The sequence below is a fragment of the Lagenorhynchus albirostris genome, chromosome X (assembly GCF_949774975.1).
Source record: "Lagenorhynchus albirostris chromosome X, mLagAlb1.1, whole genome shotgun sequence".
NCBI classification, from domain to species: Eukaryota; Metazoa; Chordata; class Mammalia; order Artiodactyla; family Delphinidae; genus Lagenorhynchus; species Lagenorhynchus albirostris.
The window spans coordinates 93062647-93076872 of NC_083116.1; the positions used below are offsets into that span (position 1 = coordinate 93062647).

At 37.2% G+C, this 14226-nt stretch overlaps 1 protein-coding gene across 1 annotated transcript in view; it reads left to right on the forward strand.

Moving 5' to 3' along the window:
• The first annotated feature begins 5406 nt into the window (after positions 1–5406).
• Positions 5407–14226, forward strand: part of EFHC2 (EF-hand domain containing 2) — a 203224-nt gene continuing 194404 nt past the window's right edge. The window contains 1 exon segment of the mRNA XM_060137356.1: positions 5407–5572. Coding sequence (XP_059993339.1) covers positions 5531–5572 — 42 coding nt within the window. The 5' untranslated portion in view covers positions 5407–5530.

The window sequence follows — 14226 nt, forward strand, 5'->3', positions numbered from 1 at the left end:
GCAGTAAACGTACATAGTTTATATGGTGATTACAATATAAAATAATATATCAGAGTTGAGATAAAAAAAAATGTCCTATCACGAAGTGTGAATGGGCTTAACTCACCTACTAAAAGAAAAATATTTTCAGTATGGCTCACCAAGCAAGACCCAAATATGTGGTGTATGCAGATACATTCAAATCAAAATGAGTCAGACAGGCTAAAAATAAAGGCATGGGCAAATGAAAATAACAAATAAGTGGGGACTGTGAGATCAAGGATATCAAACAAAGTAGAATTCAGGCCAAAAATAATTAAATGTGACAAAAAAGGGTATCTTATTCCAATTTCACAATGTAGGTATAACAGTTATGAAAACCTATGCACCAAATCTCTAAAAATCTTTAAAAAGCAGAAACTATAGATGCAAGATGATACAGATAGAAACAGATTGCTAATAGGAGACTTTAATAGGTCATTCCTAGTGCAGAGCAGATCAAGTGGCAGAAATATAAGTAAGGATACTGAAGAAGTAAACAACATAATCAATAAAATAGATCTCATTTACATATAACGAACTTTAGAACTGAATAATAGGGAGTACGCCTTCCTTCTCAGCTGCGCATAGCATAGTTACAAAAATCCATGAAATATTAGGTCACAAAGAAATCGACAATAAGTTTTATACAATGGAAATATTACAAACAATACTTTATTATCACAGTGAAATAGAACTAAATTAAAAATTTTTTTCCAGCTAGAAATTTAAAAGTCTTTTATTAAACAACTGGAGTGAAATGGAAAATACAAGCCAACATTACAGAATATCTTTAAAAACAAAGAAACGAGCATGAAAACACTACATATCAGACACTATTGGATACATTTAAAGTAGAACTCAGAGGAAAAATTCATACACTTAAACACTTACATCAATAAAAATGAATGAATTATATCAACTTAAAAAGTGAGAGAAAGAACAACAAATGAGCCAAAGAAAGGACAAAGAAGAAAAAAATAAAGGTAAAAGCAGAAAAATAATGAAGATTAGGAATAGAAAACAGTAGGTCAGAGTAATAAATCAAAATTCTGGTTCTTTGAAAAAAGTAACAAAATATATAAACCACTAGCTAAATTAATCAAATGGAAAAGGGAGAAACACAACTACAAAATAAGAAAGACAAAGGAGAAACAGACAAGGATGGAGCAAAAATCTGAGCGAGAGCTACAAATGGGAAAAGAATGAACCAGACTTTTTTTCAAATGAGTAACATAATCACTCTAAACAGGGAGGAGAGGACAAGAGTGGGGAAACACACCCAACTCATTTTGGAACACAGTATTTTGACTAAATACATTAAGACTAAAGAAAAAAACCCTGAAAACATATACTGAACTTTAGTTAGTATGTTTGTTTTCACAATGACATGAGTTAGCTATTCTGAAACTGCTTTGGGGGTCTTTTAGTATTGAGCAAATAAGTAATATTTTGAGGGTAATTGGAATCAGATTTCTTACAGTTTGAGAAGGGCATTATAGATGTGGAAAGGGGAACTCGACCACATACTGTATTGTGTTGACTGAAATTGGACATATCAGTATAAACTCGAGGGTTTTGCTATGTCTTTATATCTATCTATCTATCTATCTATCTATCTATCCGAAGACAAATGGAAAGAGACATAGCTATCTGTGCCTATCTATGTCTACCTATACTATAGATATCTCGAATATCTTGTAGTGAGTACAAGTACAAGGAAGTACTTGAAAAATGGTAGGGAAAATCAAAAGAACAGAGGAGTCAGCTTAGAGGGACTCCCACTGACCAAATGTAGGACCATTTTAACATCAAAATAAATAATAATAGTAACAGATTATAATGCACGGAATAAAACAAGAGTCTGTAGACCATTCTGATGTAAATGAATGAATAAATAAATAAATGGAGAGAGAGAAAAGTTCTTCCTTGTAGAAGAATGCCAACTAATATATGCAGAAAGAATGGTAGAGTTAAGAAATCATCCTTTGGCAATCACAGTGGTAATAAATGATTTGGGCAAAATCATCATTGATGCTAGTAGTTTAATGAGGAACTTGGTAGTTACATAGTTCCAAATGATCACCTCGCAGAATTCTTATTAATAAGAAAGGCAAAAAAAAGTCACTACAGTGGAGAAACTTGGCATGTACCACTTAACCAGTGATCAAAGTTAACTTCAGTATTGATGGTTAAAATACACATTATGTACCTGCTCCTTTGATGAATGAGAAGGACACAGCGTTCCTCTTGTGGTGTTCCTGCTAAAATGCCATGAACAAAAAGACAATAATTTACTCAGGAGAAAACACTGGTCAAACCGAAACTGAAGAACATTCTACCAAATAATGTTCTTATTTTTGTTGAAGAAGCCTATTCTCTTCAACAATATAAAGGTCAGGAAAGACAAAGAAAGATGGAACAACTGTTCCAGATCAAAGGAGAATAAAGAGATGTGACAACTAATTTGTGATGTTAGATGAGATTCTGGACCAGATTTTTTAAACTAATTTTTTTGCTAAAAAGAACGTTTTGGGGACAATTGACAAAATTTGAATTAAATAGTTTAGATTAGGAAATAGTACTCAATTAATACCAATTTTCTGATTTTGATTATTGTACTCCAGTTATGTAAGAGAATGTCCTTGTTATTAGGAAATATACACTGTAGTATTTAGGGGTAAAGGGACATGATGTCTGGTATTTACTCTAAAAGGGAAAATTTGTATATACAGAAGGAATGATAAAACACAAATGGTAAAATATAAAACAATTGGGGGAATCTGGGTGAAGGGCAAACAGGAGTTCTTTGTATTATTCTTGCTACTTTTCTATTAGTTTGAAATTATTTCAATTTAAGAAGTAAGAAAAAAGAAACATTTAAAAATATTTGTAAGAACATGTAGAAGAATAATTTTCTTCTATAGGATTTTTTTGAATTTACATACAAAGCACAAGCCATAATGGGAAAGAATGATCCAAGTAAAATGACATTCATGTACAATAAAGAAATCTATAAATGGAGAAGACAAACCACAAATGATGAGAAGATATTTGTTATGCCTAAGATTAGTATCCAGAATATATATTAAAAATTACAAATGATCAAATAGAGAAATCAGCAAAGGATATGAATGGATGAGTCACAGAAGAAGGTAACAAGCCTGTGAAAGGATGACCAACTGCACTAGGAATTAGGGAGAAACAAATTAAAATAACAATGGCATACCATTTCACATTTATTCAGATGATTGTTCAAAATTATACAATTTGATAAGACCTATTGTTGAAAGGATGAAGGCGAAAGGGGAACTTTCTTAATTGGTTCAAAGATTCTGGAGATCTAGTACAGATGAAGGTGTGAACAATTCCACCTTTAGGTGTATAGCCTAGATAATCTCCAAAGAAACAGGAGAGGGTTGTTCTTTGCAGCATTGTTGATAACTACTGAAAAATTGGAAACAACCTCATTGTCATCAACAGATGACATCAACAGATGACAACAGAGGCATCAGTGATTTGTGGTATAATCATACAATTCGTTTAAAATGAATGAAATAGATCTACATGTGTTAACATGTAGAAATCTCAAAACCAAAATCTTAGGTGAAAAAAGCAGGTAGCAGAAATTTATAGTGTAGGGCTTCCCTGGCGGTGCAGTGGTTAAGAATCCACCTGCCAATGCAGGGGACACGGGTTCGAGCCCTGGTCCGGGAAGATCCCACATGCCGCAGAGCAACTAAGCCCGTGCGCCACAACTACTGAGCCTGCGCTCTAGAGCCAGGGAGCCACAACTACTGAGCCCATGTGCCACAACTACTGAAGCTCGCACGCCTAGAGCCTGTGCTCTGCAACAAGAGAAGCCACTGCAATGAGAAGCCCGCGCACCGCAACGAAGAGTAGCCCCCACTAGCTGCAACTAGAGAAAGCCCACGCGTAGCAACGAAGACCCAACACAGCCAAAGATAAATAAATAAAATAAATAAATTTTAAAAAAGAAATTCATAGTGTAAAATTTATAAATATAGAAAACCAATAATGTATGCTTTTAATGAATAAAAAAGGAGCTAGAGTCCCTGCCCTGGAAGAACTTGGGGGCATTTGAAGAGAGTCAAGTAAAACCATGATTACAATGCAGTACCACAAAAGCCACCATTAGAATGGGCACCTAATACAGATGGGGAAGTTGGAGAAGGTGGAGGAAGTTTTCCCAGAAATGACAAAGTCTTCCACATCTCTCTCCCACACTTAACCAAGTCCTGAAAGACAAGAAGGGGTTACCCAGGTTAAAGATAGGAAGGAAGGGTGTTTTCTAGCAGATGGTGACATTTGCAAAATCTCAGAGGGGAGAAACTGCAGAGCCCGGTTTGGAAACTGCCAGTGGTTTCTCGGAGCTGGAGTAGAGGAGCGGGGCAAAGAAAGGGATGGAGGGAGTTCGTGGGCGCCTCCTGACATAGGCTCTGACTGGGCTAAGGAGCTGGCCTGCCTCGTGAAGGATAGAAGAATATTGAAGCAGAAGAGTTAACAGGTGCATCATGAATTATATAAGAGGATGGCTCTGGAGGCAAGATTATTTAGTTGTTTTCTTTGTTGTTGTTTGCTTGTTTTAAAAGAAAACCAGACAAGAAATAATGGGGTCTCGATTGAGACAGAAGGGGTGGTGGCTGAGAGATACCCAGCATGTCCAAACAGTAGAGTAGGACTCAGGGAGGGATTAGCTGTAGGCGTGGGGAGAGGAGCTTCTGGCTTGGGCATCTTGGGTGCATGATGGACTGACAGAGGTTGCATTTTGTGCCAACTCACGCGGCCCCTGGCCACCATGATTGCACCAGGAACGAGCATCTTACAAATGTTTAGTTCAAATATAAAAAGATACAGAGGAAGGACGGAGGATGGTGGTTACCGCTGAATGGGTTTTCTCCGGTGCTGGTGATCGCGCGGGTGGGGGTGGGGAGACAGATGGGGGTATGTGTGGCTTTGGATTCATCTGGAACGTTTTGATTACAAAATTAAAGCTGATGTAAATGTAACATTCACTGGTGTTACATTTCTGTGAGCACCCGGGTGTCATCTTATTTTCTGCACTTTTCTGTGTGTTTGAACTAAATTTAATAACCAAATGGCAAGAAATGTGCAAGCAACAGAGGAGCTTCAGTACATGAAAGGCTTTGAGCCCTATCCAAGGGTTAAACCAGCGAGCCCCGGGGGCGGGGAATGGTGCGGTCGTCAGCCTTTGTGTTTGCACAATGTGTGTAGAGAGAAAAGCCTCGGGAGACCCGTACCCGGCTGAGTGGGTGGGGTGGGCGGGGGGAGGTGCGGGCGGGGAGCTTTTCCCCTAGCCCCGCCCCGGCCCCGCCCCGAGCTCCCGGCCTGTCGAAGCCCCTTCTCCTTTCGTGACACCTATTTCGGTCTCTAGGTAACGTGGGGTCGGGGGTCAAACGGCGCGGCTGCAGGGTGGCAGCTGCCTGCCGGCCCCTCTTCTCGGCCCCTTGACCCTCGGACGCTCAGAGCCATGGCGCTGCCGCTGCTGCCGGGCCACAGCTTCAACCGCAACGTGAGTAGTGAGGGCGCCCGAGGTCAGAGGTCCCGGCCGCAGTCTGGGGTCCAGGTGTGGACACTCCCCCGGCCCCTACTGGAGGCCTCGTGACGCTGCTTCGCCTTCCGTGGACGGGGCGCAGCTTGGACCAAAATTTGTAGGCTGGTGGAACCCTTACTCTCTACCTCCCCTTCCCCCTCTCCCCAACTGCATCTGGATACTTTTCCTACGTTAGATACAGAAGTAGAGTCCTTATAGGTGTTAGGACCCTCGAAGGTAGCCGATGGTAGGTTGATGATGATAATCATCGTTGAGCGTTGAAGGTGTGCCAGGAGCTGTGCTTTAATCACCTTACACAGCGTTAGATGTTCCCAACAGCCCTTTGTATTAGCTACTATTTTTAATTCCCATTTTTCAGTGGAGGAAACTGAGGCACAGAGTGATGAGTCAGTCACTCACTGGCCAGAGCTACTCAATCTCAGTGGTGAAGCTGGGTTCCCTCCAGGCAACCAGTCTCCACAGCCCAGGAGCCTAATCACGATCCTTAATACCCTTTGTGAAAGAGTTTGCTATTAGAGTGAAGAAACCTGGCACTCTCAAGGCTGGTAGGGGGCAGATAAGGGTTCCACCTGCCTATAAAGTTTATCCTAAACTTTATAGTGAAGGATCCAAAGTTGGAGTTCTTTCTTCATTTAGAATTGGGAATGGCTCATTTCGAAACAAGATGAAAGTACCAAACGACACAACACAACAACATTAAAAACCCTGAGCATGCAAGAACTTTTGCCAGTAAATAGCATCTTATTTAAACCACAGCAGGAAAATGATTCAGGTTTTTGTTTGCACTGGTCACTACTCTTTACTTGGGTTTTCCAGTTGTGTCTGTAGGAAGTAGGTAAGTAATACACTGATGGGAGGGAACTTGCTGGAGCCACTCAAGGTATTTGTGTAAACCTCTGTTAAGTTTAGAAAGCAGGCAGCAGATTGAAGCATTCGACTTTCTGGATCCTGAACAGTGTCTGCATCCAAGTTGTTGGCCCTAAAGTACCACTTATCTTTATAGCTTCAGGCCACTGCACTCTGACCCCCACAGGTTAGCTGGCCAGTTCAACTTGTTTCTTGACCACTGGTTTGTGCATTTCTTGGCTGACGTGTAGAGGCTGGCCTTCCAACCTAACGTTGCCCTTTGGTAAGATTAAGCCAGTCACACAAATTAAGTAAGACCCCTGAAAGGCAGGGCATGAAAAAAGATTCCAGAAGTAAAGAAGCATGCTGTGTAAAAGTAATTGTAATCAAAATTGAACGTAGATCCCACAGCTTTGGGCCTAGCAACACTTCAGATCCACAGCTCTCACATGCAGTGACTAAGGGTGGGAAGGAAGAACAGTGGTTGAATGAGATATTTTAAAATCTGCAAGGCTGCACTGAGTGTACTTTTGCTTTTTTAAAAATTTGTGAAGTATAACACATATACAGAAAAGTGCACAATGGATGATCACAGAATGAACATCAAAATAGAAAATATTACCAGGACTCCCAAAGCATCAACGTTGACTAGGGTTGCCGGATTTACCAAGTAAAAATACATGTCCCAGATATTGCATGGGATCTACATATATTAAAAGATTCTTTGTTGTTTATCTGAAATTCAAATTTAACTGAGCAGCTTGTATTTTACATGGCAACCCTACCTATGACCCTTTCTGGTCTTTACCCCTTCTCTATTCTCCAAAGGCAACCCCTCTGCTGGCTGCTACCACTATAGTTCAGTTTGGCTTGCTTTTGAAATTTCTGTCAGTGCAAATGTCCGGTTTTTATTCTTTTGTGACTGGCTTTTTTTTTTTTTTAAGCTCAACATTGTGGGATTTGTTCATGTGGCTGTCTTTAGAGATAGTTTGTATGTTTTCATTGCTCTAGAGTATTCCACTGTATGAGTATGACATCATTTATATACACATTTTACTCTTGATAGAGATTTGGTTTGTTTGGGGTTATTAAGAATACTTTGCTGGGACTATTCCTGTTCATGTCTCTCAGTACAATTGCCAGATCAAATGGTATTCTTTTTTTTTGTTTTTAGTAAAGTTCTTTTTTTAATATATTTTTTTAATTTTTAATTTTTCAAATGGCATTCTTATGTTCAGCTTTGGTGGATGCTGTCACAGCGCTTATCCCAATTTAAATTCCCACCAGCATTTTATGTTCCTGTTGCTCCATAGCCTTTCTAACACTTGATATTGTTAGTCTCTTAAATTTTAGTTGTTTTGGTCAGTGGGCGTAGTGTGACTCTGTCGTTTTAATCCACGATTCTCTGATTCCTAACGAAATTGAGCACATTTCACACATTTATTGGTCATTTGGATAGTGTCTTTTGTGTGGTGTCTATTTGTCGTTTGTCTAATCTCTGGTGGGTTGCCTGCCCTTTTCTTAGTGATTTGTAGGAGTTCTACATAGATTTTGGATATGACTCCTTTGTCAGATATTTGTGTTATAAGTGTCTTTTAGTCTGTGGTTGGCCTTTTTACTCTCTTAATGATGTTTCTGATGAAGAATTTTTCCTTTAAATTAGTGCTTTTGGTTTCCTATTTAAGAAATAGTTCCTTACACCAAGTCATGATGATATTTTCCTGTGTCATCTGGAAATTTCGTTGTTTTTACCTTTCATGTTTAGACCTATAATCTAACTAGAATACATTTTCGTGTGTGTGTATGAAAAGAGGTAGAGGGGTCAGGTTGTATTTTTCCCCATGTGGATATTCAGTTAACCCAGAGCCATTTGTTAAAGAACACAATTCTGAGTAAATTTTGAAGAGCTTTACTGGCTTTATTCAGTGATTAATGAATCAGGCAGATGGAAAGGAGCTCTGAAGAGCTATACAAGGCAAGAGATTTTGTAGGGAAGTTGTACTAGGCAAAAAATCGGATTGGTTATTGTAAGGTTACTTTCCTTATAGGGAATGGCAGGGGTTTCTCAGGCAGATTACCTAACTAATGCTGATTAGGAGACTCATGGTTGATTGGTTTAAGATTCTATTTCTGGGAGAGGTGAAACTGTAACTAAGTTGAATTTCAGATTGGTAACATGGGGCTTAGCATAAGCAACTCCATTTGGGTTCTGTTGTCCTTAATACGTTTTTTTAGAAATGGCCACCTTTTCTCCACTTCTCCGCAGAGCTACTTTTGTCATAAGTCAAGTATCCAAAATATGTGTGGGTCTGCTTCTAGACTTGTGAGTGTATTTAAAAAAATATTTATTTACTTCATGCCTCAGACCAATAGGAGGGTGTGTGTGTGTGAGAACTAGAGAATGACAGTATACTTATTAGATACCTTGGGCTGTCATTCAACAAATCAGTATTTATATACTGAGTGTCCTAGTATGTGCCCAAAGCAGGTGGCTGCATTAAAAAAATTGTTACACTAGCCTTGGGGTTAAAGGTGCTATGTGTTGCCAAAAAATTGATATTTTTAAAACCTTGCACTTAGTTAAAAGATTGGATGTTCTCTGGCACAGAATGGTCAGAGAGTCAGTAAAGCCAAATCTGGCCTTTCTATCCCCGCCTCCCTCCTGCCTATTACAGAGCTTTGTCTGCTTAATTAAATTATTGAGAGAAAAACCTTGGCCTCCTGGAGATAGCATAATTACTGGCTGTTTGGGTTTAAAATTATAACACAAGCTAACTAACTTTTACGCTTTTTCTTAGAAATTAAAAAAAGAACTTGCTCCCCCCCCTTAATTAGCTGCTGGTAGTCAGTCAGGAGCGATAGATTGGTTTCTGTCCACAGCTAGGTGATGTGCAACCTCTCCTTCTATATCTGAAATACAAGAAGTATTGTGCTTTCTAAAATATAAGCATTTGTATCACTGATGACGTTAAAATTATTCTGATGTGAAATAATTGCAAACCTTAGGGAAAGATCACAATTCCAGACCCGAAGTATCTTTTTTCCAAGAATTTACATGCTGGATTTGTATTGAGCTAAGAGAATCTCAGGCATATTGTCAAGAATGATAGGATATTAAAGTTAAAAGGGACACTTCCAGCCAAAGCTGAAAATCCTTTCTACAGCATTTTAGACAGATGGTTGTGTAGCTGATCCTGAATGTCTCTAATGAATAATGAGGAGCACACTTTCTGTTTTTTATGAAGCTACCTCGCCACCATCTTAGGAGGGTTTGTCGTAAATAGTCCATCCTCTAACTTATAGTGAAGCAACTGTTTCCTTAAGAAGAAAAAGAAATTTTTTGATTCACAACAGTAAAATAAAACATATTTAGAAACTGTCTCTCTTACAGAAATACCTTGAAATTTATTTTTATCTAGATTACTATAAGCCTATATATTAATGTAGGAAAAATCACTCTTTGGGAAATTTACCAGCAATTTAAATGATAAACAACTGAGAGAGAAAAACTATGAGTACTACATAGTACACATATTGATTTCATTGTGTGGTGTTAGCTAAGCCAATCTAAGTTTAGCTCAGTGACAAATATAATCGTAAAACAATCACTTTATTCACAAGGTAGAGGGTTTTCCAGCCTAAAATTCTGCCGGCAGATTCCTGACTATGTTCTTAGTGGTCAATTCCATGGCCTTAAAATAACCTGCATCAGGTCCAAAGCCCTTAACCTGAGACCCCAGGCCATTAGAGTTTGTCACTCATTTTGTGAGATCAATTTAATGAATCATGACCAGGATTTAGGAAACAGAAAAAGGAAAAAAAAAAATAAACAGAATACGGTAGAATAGAATAAAAGAATCAGTGTATTATGCTTGGGAAGAGTAAGTATTGTTTCATGAACTTTTGTTTCTGTCATGTGTGTACGTGAACTGGGTTGCGCTAAAATCTGTTTGTTATTGTGGCAGTCAGCGTTTGAAAAACACTCTCGTTAGAGCCATCTCCACCAGTTCTTGCCTCTGATTTAAATTCTGATCTTCAACATCCTTCAAGGCCAAATCTAGTCTCTTACCCTTCAGGAAGTCTCAACTGATCCTAGTCAGCCTTTCTCAGTGTTTTTTTGTTTTTTATTAAGGTACAATTCACATAACATAAAGTAAACCATTAACCATTTCAAAGTGTACAATTCAGTGGCATTTAGTACATTCACAGTGTTTTGCAACTGTCACCTCTATCTAACTAGTTCCAACATATTTTCATCATCCCACAATCTTTTTACCCCAGAGGAACCTTTGAAATGATTTTCAGGTCTTGGAGAACTCCTGCATAAAGATGATTTCTATAGCCCATGGTACCTTAGCATGATCCATGAGTTGTAGATGTAGTGATCCAATAATAATTGTCTTTTTGAGTAAAGAGTAATAGTTTTCTGTGGATTTGTTGATTTCAGCAAATTAATTAACCTAGTCTGTGTGGTTTCCTTTTCTCACAAGGGATCTCAACTCTAACACCAGTGGGAGTGTACTAGAGGAAATGTCAAGGGTTTCTTTCTTGTTGTATTGTAAAATTTCCTACTTGATTTCTCCTCTTTTCTCCTTATTCAAGTAGGCCTAAAAATCCTCTCAGAGTTTCTACTGTAGAGGGTGCCGTAAGGTATGAAATGTGGTATAATGGTATGAGCAAGAGTAGTTTTCTCCCTTATTTAAAACAAAAAATGACTTTTAGCCAGGTTTTCTTGAGAAACAAACAGGTAGTTAAGCTTAGCTTTCCTTTGTTTCCTTTTCATACATTAAAAAAATTCATAAGGCAGCATCATACATTTCTGTTAAATAACTGTTTTAATCCAAGGTGGGATTTACTTTTTCAAAAAGTAGGTTCAGTTGATTTAATTTAAATTAAGGTTATAAATTCATTTTAATTAATGCTGTTTACAACATGAAAATATAGACAGTGTTAAATAAGCAAAGCTACTAAAATCATATTGACAAAGCAATATGAATAAAAATAGAGCCTAAGACACAATTTTATGTGAGACCTAAAAATTAAGGTTTTTTTACTGACTGGCATGATCAGGCTCAAATATAGGCAGTTATACAATCATTATAATCTTAATCTCCTTGTAGACCTATATACACAAGAATATGATTTTTTAAACTAAAAATAAAGAATAAAAATTAGCTCTTCAGTGTGAAACCGATGCTTGTATTTTGCCACATAGACACGTAATTCTGAGTCAAATTTGAGATAAGCACTCACAGATTTCATTTTCAACCGAAATGAGAAGATTTCTCACCTTTCTCTTGATACTTGTTAAACAAGGAAAGCTTTGCTTATATATGTGAGAAGTTGAAAACTGCAGCAAAATGCTCACTGCTTTCCTATGAATGGCAGGATCCTTGATTTTCATGTAAATTTGGAACTGGCCATAGGTGTATGTTTAATTTTATAAGAAATTGCTGAACAGTCTTCCAAAGTGGCTGTACCATTTTGCGTTCTCACCAGCAACAAATGAGAGTTCCTGTTCTTCCGGATTCTCGAGAGCATTTGGCATGGGCAGTGTTTGGATTCTAGCCAATCTCATAGGTGTATAGTGGTAACTCATCCTGATTTAAACTTTTATTTCCCTAATGGCTTAGGAATGATGTTGAACATCTTTTCATGTGCTTATTTGCCATCCGTATATCCTCTTTGGTGAAATGTGTGTTTGTGTCTTTTGCCCATCTTTAATTGAGTTGTTTCCTTACTGTTGAGTTTTGAGAGTTCTTTATATATTCCGGATACAAGTCCGTTGTTGGATATGTGGTTTACAAATATTTTCTCCCAGTCTATGGCTTGAATTTTCATTCTCTTAAAACAAGGCTAGAAAATATGTATACATTTTTAAAGATAAAATACCACATGAATCCACACTGATATTTGAAATGCTAAGTAAGGATTATAGGAATTTTATTTAACTTCTTTCATTATTTATCTTTTACTTACATTGAAATCTTGATTCATAAGGACATTACTTGCTTTATCCTACCATAAATAAAAATATATATCCATATAATAGTTTTTGAGTAATAATAACGTTATTATTAACAATTTGAGTTTTGAAAATAGGTTAAGATTTCTTTGTATTTCTTACTGTTTTTAGGATTTATCCCCCTAGGAATGTATGGTCAAATTATTGGGTTTTAATTTCATTTAAGTATGGTTAAGTCACCAACTCAATACCCAGTTAGGTTGATTGTTGCTTTTCAGTTTTAACTTAAATTTTTTTTTATTATAATGTAAAAGTAAAACATTTCTGTGGTTTCAAAGTCAAATTTACAAAGTGAGGTGCATTCAGACAAGTCCTAGCTTTTCTCCCTGTCCCTTCAGTCTTGTTCCCTCCCTCACTCACTCTAGAAGTAACATTAAAAAAAAAAACTATTTAGCTTGGGTTACCCTTCCTTTTTTGTTTTTGTTTTTTAAAATAGCAAATTCTTAACTATATTTACATGGCCTCTTATTAAATAAATGATAGCATACTCTACGTATTCTCTTGCACCTTCCATTTTTCGTTTTAACAGGTATATCTTGGAGATTTCTTAATAGTCATATGCAGAGCTATACTCATTCCATTGGAATGTGTATTCCGTTTGTAGCTACATAGTACTCCATTGTGTGGACATACCATAGTTTGTTTAACTCATCCCCTCTTGATGTATAGTTGTATTATTTCCAGGCTTTTGCTGTTATAAATAATGCTGAAATAAATAGCCAAAGTTGTGCTTCAGAAGAAACCATCAAAAAACTGAAAAGGCAACTACAGTTATTTTACAGGGAGAAAATAGTTGCAAAGCATATATATGATGAGGGATTTATATCCAGTATATATAAAGAACTCTAAAAACTCAACAATAAAGAGATAAATAATCCAGTTAAAAATGGGCAAAAGATCTGAGTAGACATTACTCCAAAGACGCTCAAATATCCAATAAACACATGAAAAGATGCTCAATATCATTAGTCATTAGAGAGATGGAAATTAAAACCACAATGAGATATTACTTCACACTCACTAGAATGGCTATAACAAAACAGACAATACCAAGTGTTGCCAAGGATGTGTAGTAATTGAAACCCTCTTATGTTGCTGGTAGGAATGTATAATAGTGCTGCTGCTATGGAAAAGTCTGCAGTTCCACGAAAGTTTAAACATAGAGTTACTATATGATACAGCACTCCTAGGTATAGACCCAAGAGAAAAGAAAACATATGTCCACAAAAAATGTGTACATGAATGTTCATAACAGCATTATTCATGGTAGCCAAAAAGTAGAAACAACCCAAATGTCCATCAGCTGGTGAATGGATAAACAAAATGTGGTATATCAATACAATGGAATATTATTTGGCCAGAACAAGGAATGAAATATTGATACATACCACAACATAGATGAACCTCAAAAACATTATACCACAAGCGATATGCAAAAGACTATATATTGTATGATCCCATTTATGTGAAATGTACAGAATAGGCAAATCTATAGTGACAGAAAGATGAATCGTTGCCTAGACCTGTGTGGGGGAAGGGAGGAAGTGGGGAGCAACTGCTAATGGGTATGGGGTTTCTTTTTGGGATGATGAAAGTGTTCTGAAATTAGATTATGGCGAAGATTGTGCAATTTGTAATCATAGTACACTCCTTTGTATTGTATATTTTAAATGATTGAAATTTATGATAGACACAGTTTGCTTCTACATCTTGACTATTGTAAATAATGCTGCTATGAACA